At 42.7% G+C, this 14732-nt stretch overlaps 1 protein-coding gene across 1 annotated transcript in view; it reads right to left on the bottom strand.

Annotated features, from left to right (window-relative positions):
* Positions 1–14732, bottom strand: part of LOC137096866 (BPI fold-containing family B member 3-like) — a 73716-nt gene that overhangs the window by 39756 nt on the left and 19228 nt on the right. The window contains exons 4-8 of the mRNA XM_067467119.1: positions 14157–14309; positions 12401–12464; positions 4829–4892; positions 3372–3463; positions 3048–3230 (exon numbers count right to left, since the gene is read on the bottom strand). Of these exons, the coding sequence (XP_067323220.1) occupies positions 3048–3230; positions 3372–3463; positions 4829–4892; positions 12401–12464; positions 14157–14309 (556 nt within the window). The remainder of the gene's footprint in view (positions 1–3047; positions 3231–3371; positions 3464–4828; positions 4893–12400; positions 12465–14156; positions 14310–14732) is intronic.

Here is a 14732-nt window from a genome sequence, read left to right as displayed (position 1 = left end):
CTTTCTTTAGAACTTTATAATATTAAACACAGCTTGAATGTAGAGTTGGGTGAAGAGAGAGAATGAGAAATTTATTTTTGTGTACATTAGGATCTCCACATGAGTGCATATGAGGTCCAGGAAGTCTCACAGAATTAAAAAAAAAAAAAACTTCGGCCGGATATCCCTCTTCTGCTTTCCATTTTGATTTGCTTCAAATGGAAGTGTGAGGATGGCAGGGTTATTGACAGGTCTGAATGTGGACTTGTTGTCAAGTTCCAGAATTATTTTCCTCACTTTTAAAACCTGCATTTTGACACTGCCTGGAAGCTCCCCAAAGGAAGTAAAATGACTATGAGTGTTAATGCAATGCGACAAAGAATATGTAGCTCTCCTTGAGCCTTGGGTCTGTCTATGTATGAGGCAGAAGATCTATCCAGGGAGAACTGTGATCCTGCTAACTACTTACCTTAATCACTTTCCCTATTGTTTCTCACTGTTGCATTATTTTTATTTAATCTTCAAAGACCACAAATATTTTTGCATCTCTTTCCTCTTTATAAATGATATAGACAATTCACATTCTCTTGAAAGATTGGCAGTTGACTTCTCTTTGATCAAGGAAGACAACTTGCTTGTTTCTGCCAGTTCTAGAACTTCTATCATCCACCTTGAGTCCCCTTAGGGGTGGAGAAAGGCAATAATAAGCATAATCCAGGTTTCTTTTGAGGGCAGTTGTTTTTCTTTGTTGGGCAATAAGTGAAATTTCATAACATTTCCATCGCCTACCTTGTGTGGGATATCAATAAACATAAAATCAGTATATGAATCAGTATATGAATACATAGTGTGATAATGGACCGGGCTGTGGCACAGCTAGTTAGTAGCCAGCTGCATTAAATCACTACTGATCGAGAGGTCATGACTTCAAAGCCAGCCCGGGTCGGAGTAAGCTCCCAACCACTAATAGTCTAGCTTGCTGTCGACCTATTTATTTATTTATTTATTTACAGCATTTTTACCCCGCCCTTCTCAACCCCCAGGGGGTGGGGGACTCAGAGCAGCTATGCAGCCCAAAAGACAGTTGCATCTCTCAGTTCTTGTGGGTTTTTTCGGGCTATATGGCCATGTTCTAGAGGCATTTCTCCTGACGTTTCGCCTGCATCTATGGCAAGCATCCTCAGAGGTAGAGGATATCTACCTTCTACCTCTGAGGATGCTTGCCATAGATGCAGGCGAAACGTCAGGAGAAATGCCTCTAGAACATGGCCATATAGCCCGAAAAAACCCACAAGAACTGAGTGATTCCGGCCATGAAAGCCTTCGACAATACACAGTTGCATCTGTCAAGTAGGAAATTTAGGTACCGCTTTATGCGGGGAGGCTAATGTAACTACTTTACGATGCCATAAAAATCTGCAGCAGCACGTGAAAGCATGAGGAAGTACTTCATCAAAGGACTCAGTGTCACAAATGGACAGTGAAGCAACAGCTCCCCTGGTGGCTGGAATCGAGCATACCCTCATGAAGCCAGAAAGCTGGAATGCTAAATGGCCTCTGTGCCTGTCTATATATGTTGTGGGTCTTATGGCACTGAATGTTTGCTATGTAATCTTCCCTGAGTCCCCTGCTGGGTAAGAAGGGCAGAATATAAATACTGTAAATAAATAAATAAATAAATGTTAAAGTCCCTCAGCACTACCAGTCGCTGAGACACCAATACCTAGCTAGAGACCACCTCTGCAAGTTCAGGCAGAGAGATTGCTGTGTTGCGAGGTGGTCGGTACACAAGCAGACTCCTCAAACTATCCCGGTTCCCCACTTTCAGGTAGACACATTCGCCTCTGCATCAATCTATATATGTTGTATGTCTAAATGGCATTGAATGTTTGCCATGTATATGTGCATTGCAACCCTCCCTGAGTCCCCTGCAGGGTGAGAAGGGCTGAATATAAACACTGTAAATAAATGAAAATAATAATAAAATATCTCTGTGCCAGCATGTTGGAATCATAGAATCATATAATCAAAGAGTTGGAAGAGACCTCATGGGCCATCCAGTCCAACCCCATTCTGCCAAGAAGCAGGAATATTGCATTCAAAGCACCCCTGACAGATGGCCATCCAGCCTCTGCTTAAAAGCTTCCAAAGAAGGAGCCTCCACCACACTCCGGGGCAGAGAGTTCCACTGCTGAACGGCTCTCACCGTCAGGAAGTTCTTCCTCATGTTCAGATGGAATCTCCTCTCTTGTAGTTTGAAGCCATTGTTCCGCGTCCTAGTCTCCAAGGAAGCAGAAAACAAGCTTGCTCCCTCCTCCCTGTGGCTTCCTCTCACATATTTATACATGGCTATCATATCTCCTCTCAGGCTTCTCTTCTTCAGGCTAAACATGCCCAGTTCCCTAAGCCGCTCCTCATATGGCTTGTTCTCCAGACCCTTGATCATTTTAGTCGCCCTCCTCTGGACACATTCCAGCTTGTCAATATCTCTCTTGAATTGTGGTGCCCAGAATTGGACACAATATTCCAGATGTGGTCTAACCAAAGCAGAATAGAGCATGGGGAGCATGACTTCCTTAGATCTAGACACTATGCTCCTATTGATGCAAGCCAAAATCCCATTGCCTTTTTTTGCCGCCACATCACATTGTTGGCTCATGTTTAACTTGTTGTCCACGAGGACAAGTTACGTGATATCAGGGAGCGGGAATCTTCTCTCTGCCTTGCTTTTCCCAAGTAATTTGCTTTTTAATTTGCAGTATTATTTTGACTTTAACCAAATCACCATTCCTGGAACTGAAAAATTGCTTTTAAAAAGAAATTAGGAAGCAGTGGACCTGGAGGATGGCGAGTTTACAAAGGTATGTGGTACAACCACAGGAACATAGATCGCAAATCTGTGTAATTACTCAAATTTAGAGCGTTGGAAGAACAAGGGTGCTCAACTGCTCACGTCACTATTGGTGATAGCGCAACCACTGTGGAATAGCAACTGCATGCCATGAAGTCCAATAGCACTCACCTTGCCATTTGGGGTTAGAGTTAACTATCGGAGAGAGAGAACTCACCACTGTTGGGCTATTGCTCAGTTCCAGAGGTACTCTGGGGGTAACAACATGCAGCAGAATATTAATTGCAGATGAACAAATAGATACGCAGAAACCATGGTTGTCCAGAGACGGCATGGCAATAGAAACAGCTGTGTCGGGGATGGAGACAATTTCGCCTGATGTTTTGTATTGGAAAACAACCTGAAAAGACAGTGAAGGCAAAGGTATGAGACCCTCTCAGGTGCTTGAGTTCCTCTTTGGTTTAGTGTTAACAAATCGAAGGCGGAAAAAGAGTGCAGATAGAGCTATAAGCGGTTATTTATTTCTGTTGCTGATACTCACACTTAAATCTATTCCAACATAACCAGGTTTTATCAGAGGTAAGGCTGCCAACTGAAACTTCAGATTTCCAAAGGCGCCCACGGGAAGAACCACTGTGTGGAAACACAACAAATGATTGGGTTGTTGTAGGTTTTTTCGGGCTATATGGCCATGGTTTAGAGGCATTCTCTCCTGATGTTTTGCCTGCATCTATGGCAAGCATCCTCAGAGGTTGTAGGGTCTGTTGGAATTAGGAAAATGGGTTTATATATCTGTGGAATGACCAGGGTGGGACAAAGGACTCTTGTCTGCTGGAGCTAGGTGTGAATGTTTCAACTGACCACCTTGATTAGCATTTGATAGCCTGGAAGTGCCTGGAGCAATCTTTTGTTGAGAGGTGATTAGATGTCCTTGTTTGTTTCCTCTCTGTTGTTGTGCTGTTGTAATTTTAGAGTATTTTAATACTGGTAGCCAGACTTTGTTCATTTTCATGGTTTCCTCCTTTCTGTTGAAATTGTCCACCTGCTTGTGGATGTCAATGGCTTCTCTGTGTAGTCTGACATGGTGGTTGTGAGAGTGGCCCAGCATTTCTGTGTTCTCAAATAATCTGCTGTGTCCAGGTTGGTTCATCAGAAGCCACTGAGAAGCCACTGAAATCCACAAGCATGTGGACAACTCAACAGAAAGGAGGAAACCATGAAAATGAACAAAATCTGGCTACCAGTATTAAAAAACTCTAAAATTACAACAGCAAAACAACAGAGGGAAAACAATCAGGGACATCTAATCACCTCTCAACAAAAGATTGCTCAAGGCACTTCCAGGCCATCAAATGCTAATCAAGGTGGTCAGTTGAAACATTCATGCCTAGCTCCAGCAGACAAGAGTTCTTTGTCCCACCCTGGCCTTTCCACAGATATATAAACCCTTTGTCCTAGTTCCAACAGACCTCACTACCTCTGAGGATGCTTGCCATAGATGCAGGCGAAACATCAGGAGAGAATGCCTCTAGAACATGGCCATATAGCCCAAAAAAACCTACAATAACCCAAATAATAAATAAATTTTCCTAGTTTCCAACAAACCTCACAACCTCTGAGGATGCCTGCCGTAAATGCAGGCGAAACGTCAGGACAGAAAGCTTCTAGAACATGGCCACACAGCCCGAAAAACCTACAACAACCCAGTTTTGGAACAGAGAAAGAAACTTATGTGGGAGACCAAGGGAAAAGCAGAGTTCTAGGTACACATATTAGTTTTGCTTCTTTGTGGGAATGATTCACATCTACCCATTCTCACCTTATGCACTTGAACCCGCCCCACAATATTGCAAAGCAACCTTCATTTCCAGAAATTACTCCTCCTGGGTTTTCCCAATGCTCATGGGAGCACCGCCACCACAGCAGGATTTTACATATTAGTGAAAGTCAGCAGAGATATTAATAAGTTCTTGGAGGGTTCAGACATAAGGTTCTCACCATTTGCAGAGTTCAGCCATATCAGCTTCGCTTCATTATAGATATTCTTTGCAATGGGGCATAACTGCAGGACGAAGAAAGAGAATAAGAGCCAGTGAAGAGTCACATTTCCCCCTGCGGTTTGGCTAAGCAGCTGGACCTGTAACAGCTGTCTTTTCTATAGGATGTATACTTTAAGCCCAGCGGGAAGCCAGGGTGCCTCAAAGAGAGGTTCTCAGGGATTTTTCTGAAGTGATGGTCTTTAGAGTCTTTAATGATACAACAAAGTCTTTATTATGGAACAAACAACAAATCTTCAATGGTTCAAACAACACTTCAAGGCTTTCTAAGTCTAGTCCTCAATGGGCTGGTACCTGACTTTAATTAACTGTACTTTCTCTGTAGGAAAAAAAAACCCTATTTAACCTCTCCCAGGCTGTTTACTATCTATGCCTCATCGATGTGGGTCCTACTACCGATTCCAAATGCATCTGGGTATCGAGTAGACCTACCAGCCGAGGCTTGTAGATATTTCAGATGGAGTTCCGTGGATCTGTAATGCTGTCCTCCCTCAGAGAATTCTTTGAAAACTTCAGGGCTGTTTCCCCTCTGATTGCTGTGAGGCTGTGAGCTCTCAACCAGAGCCTTGGGACCTTTTTCCCTGGAATTTCTGTTTCTGTTTCCCCGGATGTTCTTGAGAAAAGAAGCTTTTCTACGGGACGAGCTGGTCTACGTCCTGTAGTTTAGCTTCCTTATGTGAGACTGCCCAAAAAATGGCTCCTTTCCCTCCCAGAGCCCTGAACAAGGGGCGGAACCAAAGCTTAATTATGATGGACAGGAGGCCTGCCCTATGACTGCAAACAGATATCAGAAAGAAAATAAAGTTGGAGCTCTTGGTACAGCTGTACCAGCACACAGCTCTTACTCGGGAATCCAAAATCCAAACTAAAGTACTCTGAAATTGTTTACCTTTGCTTTCTGGTGGTTCAACATTCCGAAACTTTGTTCCACGCATTTAAGATTCTTAAAGATATTGTGTATACTAGGCCTGGGTAACAACGGAAAAAATTTGTTTCTAAAATCGATTTGTATTTAGGGGGTTTTTTTGTTTCGATATTTAAAATAATTACAAAATTTTCCTTTTAAAAAGTTCGATATTTACGAAATTTCGTAAATGGTAAAAAATTAACGAATCAATTTCCGAAACAATAATGAATCGATTCGTTAATGGCGGACGCGACCGCGAAATACGCTAAAAAACCTCCAAAACCTTCTGAAGCTTTCCTCTCCCTCTGTTGTTGACTGTTGGTGTGATATTATAATTTTTTTTCACTAATTAAACCATAAAACTGGCCCAGACATGCGGAAATAATAATGAAACGACCTCAGAACAATAACGAAACGAATACAATAACGAAATACGAAGCATTTACAAAACAGGTTTAAAAATTCGTTTTTTTAATAATTGCTCCAGAATGGTTCGTTATCGTTTTGTAATTGAAAAAAATAACGAATTATTAACGAATTACGAATTAACGAAACGAAACCGCCCAGCCCTAGTGTATACTGTACCATTACCTTCGGACTCTGTATATAAGGTGTTTATGAAACATCAAAGAATTTTCTCTTTAAAGTTGGCTCCCATCTCCTAGGTGTCATATTAAATAACTACCTTGAGTTTTTGTTTTGTTTTGTTTTCTTTTGTTTTGTTTTGTTTTGTTTTTGTCGTGTCAGGAGCAACTTGAGAAACTGCAAGTTGCTTCTGGTGTGAGGGAATTGTCCGTCTGCAATGACGTTGCGCAGGGGACGCCCGGATGTTTTGATGTTTTATCATCCTTGTGGGAGGCTTCTCTCGTGTCCCCGCATGAGGAGCTGGAGCTGATAGAGGGAGCTCATCCACACTCTCCCTGGATAAGAACCTGCAACCTGTCGGTCTTCAGTCCTGCCGGCACAGGAGTTTGACCAACTGCGCCTCGGGGGACTCCAACTACCTTGGTGACATCTATTTATTTATTTGGGACACGTTCTATAAAGGCCCAAGACAGTTTACAACAGCAATTACACAAAGATACAAAATAGCCATCAAAGATAAAAAGTCCTCCACAGTCCTATCACTCTCGGCAAGGCAAAACTGTCAGCAAAGAAATCCTTTTGACATGCCAGTCAATATTTGTTTTTTGCCATTTTGATTTCACCATTTCATAGCATTGTTTGGAGGATCACATAGTTTTAGATATATTTATTTGTATCATTCTCTACTCAAGACAGGCATTGATTAGTAGGGTTGGACAGGTTCGTTCAGAAATGACTGAAATTTGGAAAAAACATATGAACATCCGAAGTGGTTTTGAAACCATGCAGGAAAGGTGATGGTGGTGGTGGTGGTGGTGGTGGGGTTGAATCCGAATGTACCAGCCTGGACACAGGATATTATTTGAGAACACAGAAATGCTGGACCACTCTAACAACCACCATGTCAGGCTACACAGAGAAGCCATTGAAATCCACAAGGATGTGGACTGATGAGGAGATATTGGAAAAATAGATATTTATTTATGTATAAATTGTATGTACTTTACAAGCACTGAAATGTATAGAAAAATCAAGTTCTCTCTGTATTAGAGAGAATGCTGAAGGAGAACTGAAAGAGAGATATTGACAAGCTGGAATGTGTCCAGAGGAGGGCGACTAAAATGATCAAGGGTCTGGAGAACAAGCCCTATGAGGAGCGGCTTAAGGAGCTGGGCATGTTTAGCCTGAAGAAGAGAAGGCTGAGAGGAGATATGATAGCCATGTATAAATATGTGAGAGGAAGCCACAGGGAGGAGGAGGGAGCAAGCTTGTTTTCTGTTTCCTTGGAGACCAGGACGCAATGGAACAATGGCTTCAAACGACAAGAAAGGAGATTCCATCTGAACATTAGGAAGAACTTCCTGACTGTGAGAGCCGTTCAGCAGTGGAACTCTCTGCCCCGGAGTGTGGTGGAGGCTCCTTCTTTGGAAGCTTTTAAACATCTGGCCATCTGTCAGGGGTGATTTGAATGCAATATTCCTGCTTCTTGGCAGAATGAGGTTGGACTGGATGGCCCATGAGGTCTCTTCCAACTCTTTGATTCTATGATTCCATGAACTGCTGTCCAGGCACAGCAAGAGGGGGGCTGAAGAGAGGGGCATGTTATCTATACATTCCTGGAGAGAGATAAGCCTGTCCATGTGGCAACAGACTGGTACAACTAGGCTCTAAGTAAGGAGCCCCCCTCTCCCTCCTGACAGGTCAAAAGCAGGCCCCTGATGGATGTAAGGTGCTCCTAGAAATACACAGAGACATGCCTTTTGCATGTTGGAAAATAGAACTAGATATTCTTATGATGCTAAGGTGACGTAGTGAATGAGGTCAATGTATGTAGATGCATGTTCTTTGTTTGCCTGCATTTGGAGGCTATAAAAGGCACAGTCAACGCCTCTATCGGGGCTCTGGATGCTTTTGGACATAGTCCACTCCAGGGTCCCAGCTGGAAATAAAATCCGTGCTTTTGAGACCTCCGGACCTCTCCTTGCCTCTTTTACTCAAACCTTCTCCCTGCCATTTCAGACAACTTCAACAGAAAGGAGGAAACCATGAAAATGTACAAAATCTGGCAACCAGTATTAAAAAAAAACTCTAAACTTACAACAGCAAAACAGAGAGGAAACAATCAAGGACATCTAACCACGTCTCAACAAAAGATTGCCCCAGGCACTGCCAGGCCATCAAATGCTAATCAAGGTGGTCAGTTGAAACATTCACACCTAGCTCCAGCAGACAAGAGTCCTTTGTCCCACCCTGGTCATTCCAGATATATAAACCCTTTTTCCTAGTTCCAACAGACCTCACTACCTCTGAGGATGCTTGCCATAGATGCAGGTGAAATGTCAGGAGAGAATGCCTCTAGAACAGTGGTTCTCAACCTTCCTAATGCCGCGACCCCTTAATACAGTTCCTCATGTTGTGGTGACCCCCAACCATAACATTATTTTTGCTTCTACTTCATAACTGTCATTTTGCTCCTGTTATGAATCGTAATATAAATATCTGATATGCAGGATGTATTTTCATTCACTGGACCAAAGTTTGCAGAAATACTCTATACGCCCAAATTTGAAAACTGGTGGGGTTGGGGAGATGTTGTCATTTGGGAGTAGTAGTTGCTGGGATTTATAGTTACCCTACAAACAAAGAACATTCTGAACTCCATCAATTATGGAATTCAACCAAACTTGGCACACAGAACTCCTATGACCAATGGAAATTACCAGAAGGATTTGGTGGGCATTGATCTTGAGTTTTGGAGTTGTAGTTCACCTACATCCAGAGAGCATGGTGGACTCAAGCAATGATGGATCTGGACCAAACTTGGCATGAATACTCAATGTTCCCAAATGTGAACACTGGTAGAGTTTGGGGAAAATAGACCTTGACATTTGGGAGCTATAGTTGCTGGGATTTATAGTTCACCTACAATCAAAGAGCATTTTGAACCTCACCAATGATAGAATTGGGCCAAACTTCCCACACAGAGCCCCCATGACCAACAGAAAATACTGTGTTTTCTGATGGGCTTTGGTGACCCCTCTGACACCCCCTTGTGACCCCCCTAGGGGTCCCGACCCCCAGGTTGAGAAACACTGTTCTAGAACATGGCTATATAGCGCGAAAAAACTTACAACAACCCAGTGATTCAGTTGTTTGGTGTGGGTTGTTGGTAGCTGGGGCAATCTTTTGTTGAGAGGTGATTAGATGTCCCTGATTGTTTCCTCTCTGTTGTTGTGCTGTTGTAATTTTAGAGTTTTTTAATACTGGTAGCCAGATTTTGTACATTTTCATGGTTTCCTCCTTACTGTGTAAATTGTCCAGCCTGAGACCCTTCGGGCAATGGTGGCGGGGTATAAATAAAGTATTATTATTGTTATTCATCCATGCTATATCTGTACATTTCATTTTTGTCTGCCTACAAAATTCATTTTCTTAGCTTTGGCCCCGCTCTCTAAAGTCATTTTGTATTCTGACCCTGTCTTCTGAGGCATTCGCCATTCCTCCTAATTTGGTGTCATCTGCAAATGTGATCAGCATGCTCTCTCGCCCATGTTTTGGCTACTAATGCCTTCCCATCTGTAATGACTCTTACCTAGTAGGCCGAAGTAGAAGCCTGGGATAACAGTAAGGCAAACCTCCATTTTGGGAGTGTAAGGCAGGGAAGCAGACATCTTGAGAGAGAAAAGTTAGAAGATGGGAGGAGCTGGAGGTCTCCTGGGATTGGCTAGAGCAGATGGGAGGAGCCAAGTGTTGAGGGGAAAAGTTTCAGCTTCTAAGTGAGAAGAGGAGTTGGGATTTGGGAACAGAAGTGCTTTTGAGACTAGGTTTTACTGAGAGAGAGCGTTTGTGTCAGGCAAGGCTGCATAAGGGTCAAGTAGCCTCCTGATTACTTGTGGGTGACAACACAAGGGGTTTGCTCGCTAGGTGGAGTAAATTAGCGGTAAAGGACTCTGTTGAGAGCTAGCTAATTGCTCTGAAGACAGCCTGAGTTAGGTTAGTCTGGGACTCACTGCTATTTTCGCTGAAGTAGGGTGAGGAATTTTGTTTGTCTCCAGAGGAGGGCGACTGGAATGATCAAGGGTCTGGAGAACAAGCCCTATGAGGAGCGGCTAAAGGAGCTGGGCATGTTCAGCCTGAAGAAGAGAAGGCTGAGAGGAGATATGATAGCCATATGTAAATATGTGAGAGGAAGCCACAGGGAGGAGGGAGCTAGCTAGTTTTCTGCTTCCCTGGAGACTAGGACGCAGAACAATGGCTTCAAACTACAAGAGAGGAGATTATTATTATTATTATTAAACTTTATTTGTACCCCACTAGCATCTCCCGCAGGACTCGATGCGGCTTACAAAGGCCAAGGCCTCAACACAACAACAGCAAAACAATAACAATAGAATTCAAGCAAATTAAAAACATAAGCAATAACAAACATTACACCATTATGCAATAAAACCAGGGCCAGGCCAGTGATGGGTACAGGTTAAAAAAGTGCTGGGTGTGGCAGGTGGTATGTTGGGATTCTGGGCAAGTGCAATGTGCAGAGAGTCTTAAACTCTAATAAAGTGCTTCTGGGACGTAGTGCTGGAAGTTATCCTATTCTAGAAAGGCATATCAGAATAGCCAGGTCTTCAAGTTCTTCCTAAAGACTGCCAACATGGGTGCTAGTCTAATGTCTTTGGGGAGGGTGTTCCAAAGTCGGGGCCAACCACAGAGAAGGCCCTGTCTCTCGTTCCCACCAAACGCGCCTGTGACGCAGGAGGGATCGCGAGCAGGGCCTCTCCGGATGAATGAAGGGAGCACGTGGGTTCATAAACGGAGATGCGGTCACGCAGATAGGCAGGTCCCAAACCGTTTAGGGCTTTGTAGGTAAGCACCTGCACCTTGAATTGGGCTCGGTAGGTAAACGGCAGCCAATGGAGCTCCTTAAACAGGAGGGTTGACCTCTCTCTGGAAGGTGCACCAGTTAACATCCTGGCCGCCACCCGTTGGACCAGGTGGGATTTCCGAGCCGTTTTCAAGGGCAGCCCCATGTAGAGCGCATTACAGTAATCCCTTCTAGAGGTGACCAAGGCATGAACCAAATCAACTTTTGCGAGGTACGGTTGCAGCTGGCGCACAAGTCTTAGCTGCGCAAAAGCCCTCCCGGACACTGCCGACGCCTGAGCCTCAAGCGTAAGTGATGAATCCAGGAGGACTCCCAAACTGCGGACCTGTGACTTCAGGGAGAGTGTAACCCCGTTCAGATGGAATGGAACCCCTGTTCCATTCCATCTGAACATGAGGAAGAACTTCCTGACTGTGAAAGCCGTTCAGCAGTGGAACTCTCTGCCCCGGAGTGTGGTGGAGGCCTCTTCTTTGGAAGCTTTTAAACAGGGGCTGGATGGCCATCTCTCAGGGGTGATTTGAATGCAATATTCCTGCTTCTTGGAAGAATGGGATTGGACTGGATGGCCCATGAGGTCTCTTCCAACTCTTTGATTCTATGATTCTACGATTGTAACCAAATCAAGATTGTACTACATTAACAAGTCAAGCGTGTGTGCCTCTTAAAAGAAGAAGTCAGTAGTTTGTTTGTTCTTATAAATAAAACTTTTCTCTATTCAATTTTTGAAGAAGCCTCTATCGTTACTCATTCCTGAGGGATAATTCTAGTCAGTTTGACATCCTAATATCACAGTCATTTTGGGGAGCTAAGGGAGAGCTGTGTTGGCAGGGAAGGGAAAAGGTTACCTCAGAAACTCATTTTAAAATCCTAAGGCAGCTTGGGTGGTGGCAGCAATTAACCAAAAGAAGACTGAAGCAGTGTTCACTCTACCAGCACACACCTCTAACATCAAATCGTTACCACAATATAGATCATAGAAAGGGGGGTTACCTTGTTACGTTATACTGGTAGCAAGTGGTGAGATTCATAATAAGGCAGCCCATAATTCTTTACAGTGATGGTAGCGGCGTGATTTATAATAGTATATATAACCCCCGTGATCCTTTATACCATCCCTTACTAATAAAAAGGCACCTTACTAGTTGTTGTAAATCTTCCGTAAGAGATTGCTGGATTGTTGATATCACTGATAACGTAAGCAAACTGCAAAATAAAACAATAATCATGAGAACTGTAGCATTCACAGGTCAAGGGAAAACCTCTATTGTATAGTCAAATAGAAGTAGCCAAGGTTTTTTTTTTTCCAAAGATGACTTGTTGACAGCTGAAATAACACATTTATCCCATAGGCCTTTTTAATGAGATATAGTTTCAATAATTTTTCAAAGTGAGAGTTATTTCAGTCTATTTCAGCTTGAAAGGCATCTACAGCACCTCCAGGACTGTTACAACTCAGAGTAAGCTCCACCTTGCTTCCAAACACCACCACACAAGAGCTGTCGTTTTATAGTTTATTGAGGAAAAACTCCAAGTCAAAATAAAGAATAAGCATTGCAAAGTTCCAAAGATTAAGGTTTAATGCAGAATATAGTTCCAAAGATCTTCAGGTAAAAGCAGGAGACACAAACCTATTGGCAAAGTTCAAACCGGAGTCCCAGGTACAAGCAATGAAACAATTGCCCCAAGAATCACAATGCAAGAAATCCCAAGCGTACTGCTTTCCAGGCTAAGGTTATTCCATGAAGCTTTCAGGTTAATAAGCTAGGTTGAAGTGACACTTTCTCAGGGTTTGCAAGAAGCCTAAATACCTTTCTAACATGAAAACATTAGGCTCTCATCATCATAAAAGCATTGCGATGACCTTCCACTAAGCTGGCTTCTCGTCTGCTGGCCAGATGAGAACTCCGCCTGACCCGCAGATCAAGACGAGCTTGCCGGGTCAAGTCACTATCTACACTTTCGGTATCATCGTGGGAAGGCACCTGCTTGCTATCTCCTTCGTTAAAATTACTTTCTGCTGGGAACGGCTGTGTTGACACTGCACTGTCTGTGGGAGCCTCAGAAGCAGGCCCAAAGATCTGAGGCACAGACAAAGAGCCAGGAAGCTGAATCCCAGCAGGAATCTGAATCCCATCATCCTCATCATCAGAAAACAGCTCAGCCACAACAAGGACTAACTGGTTTGTTTTAGCACGAGCTTTCATTGATTTCAGTGCATTTCTGTTGATGAACTGATGCAGCACAACACAGAAAATGGAAGGATTTAAGTATTGCATAGTAATGAGGGTGGAATCTGGGGTGTGGTGGTGAATGGGATATGTAAAGGTGGAAATAATGGCAACCCTGGTCATAAAGCTTCATCTGCAAGATGACATATGCCTGCTCACTAGTTGGACAGTTATTATTTTTTTTATAATTATTATTTTTATAATTATTATTATTATTATCAAGACAGTTAGTCTTGAGATATCAAAGGTTTATAAGACTTAGATTGAAATCCATTTTGTCCAAGCGAAGATGGGTTTGTCCTAGAAGGACAGATGTGAAAATGATTTCCTACTTCTTCTGATGAGACCGGACGTCAGTCATCAGTATGGCATTTGACAGATGTGTCTTTACTGATAAGGAGAAGACTGTAATCGCCATCTTGCCGTGATGCTTTTGCCAGAGCAGACAGGCTTGCTCCGTGCGGCATTGAGCTTTGTGTAAATAATGTAAATAAAGCTAATTACTTTATGGCTGCAATCCATCCAAGTTTTTATCACCGAATCGACATAAAGAAATAGGTGTTTTTCTGAAACTCCCTGACTTCCTCCATTATCCAGCAGATATTGACAATTTGGTGATAGGAAATTGGAATAGGAATACTTGCAGGGGGAAAAAACTCATACTCACCCACCCAAGAGCTTGATATCAATGGCTTCAAGTGTGATGCCACAAGAATGAATTATAACATCGAATTGTCCTTCAGAAAAGTTTGTTAATCCTACTACAAATTTAACACACAGATCAATTGAAGTAGTGATCAAACTGGAAAGTGGGAAGATTCTAAAAAATACAAACATAAGAACACACTCCATTACAATGTGACACTTATAACACAGCGTTAAGAATTTAGAGATAATTTGTTAATATTCCTGTACCATCTGGCACTGCTGTTGGCATGCAATATTATAAAAAAAACTTGTAAAATACCTTAAAGGCCCAGACTTATTTCCTCTTTCAGTGGCAAAATCTGTTTTTTGTTTGTTTGTTTGTTTTGCAACCAGAAAAACTGGTTCATTTATTTATTTATTTACTTTATTTGTATACCGCTCTTCTCAGCCAATTAGGCAACTCAGAGCGGTTAACAATAAGAAGCGGCAAAAATTCAATGCAACACCATACAGCCATTTAAAAGACAATTAACACACTAACACACTAAGCAAATAACATCAATAACCATCAATAACATAAATAACCAGTTCACTA

Source organism: Anolis sagrei, chromosome 4 (assembly GCF_037176765.1).
Source record: "Anolis sagrei isolate rAnoSag1 chromosome 4, rAnoSag1.mat, whole genome shotgun sequence".
Lineage (NCBI taxonomy): Eukaryota > Metazoa > Chordata > Lepidosauria > Squamata > Dactyloidae > Anolis > Anolis sagrei.
The sequence above is the reverse complement of the archived record's forward strand: the minus strand, read 5'-3'. Positions and strand labels throughout refer to the sequence as shown.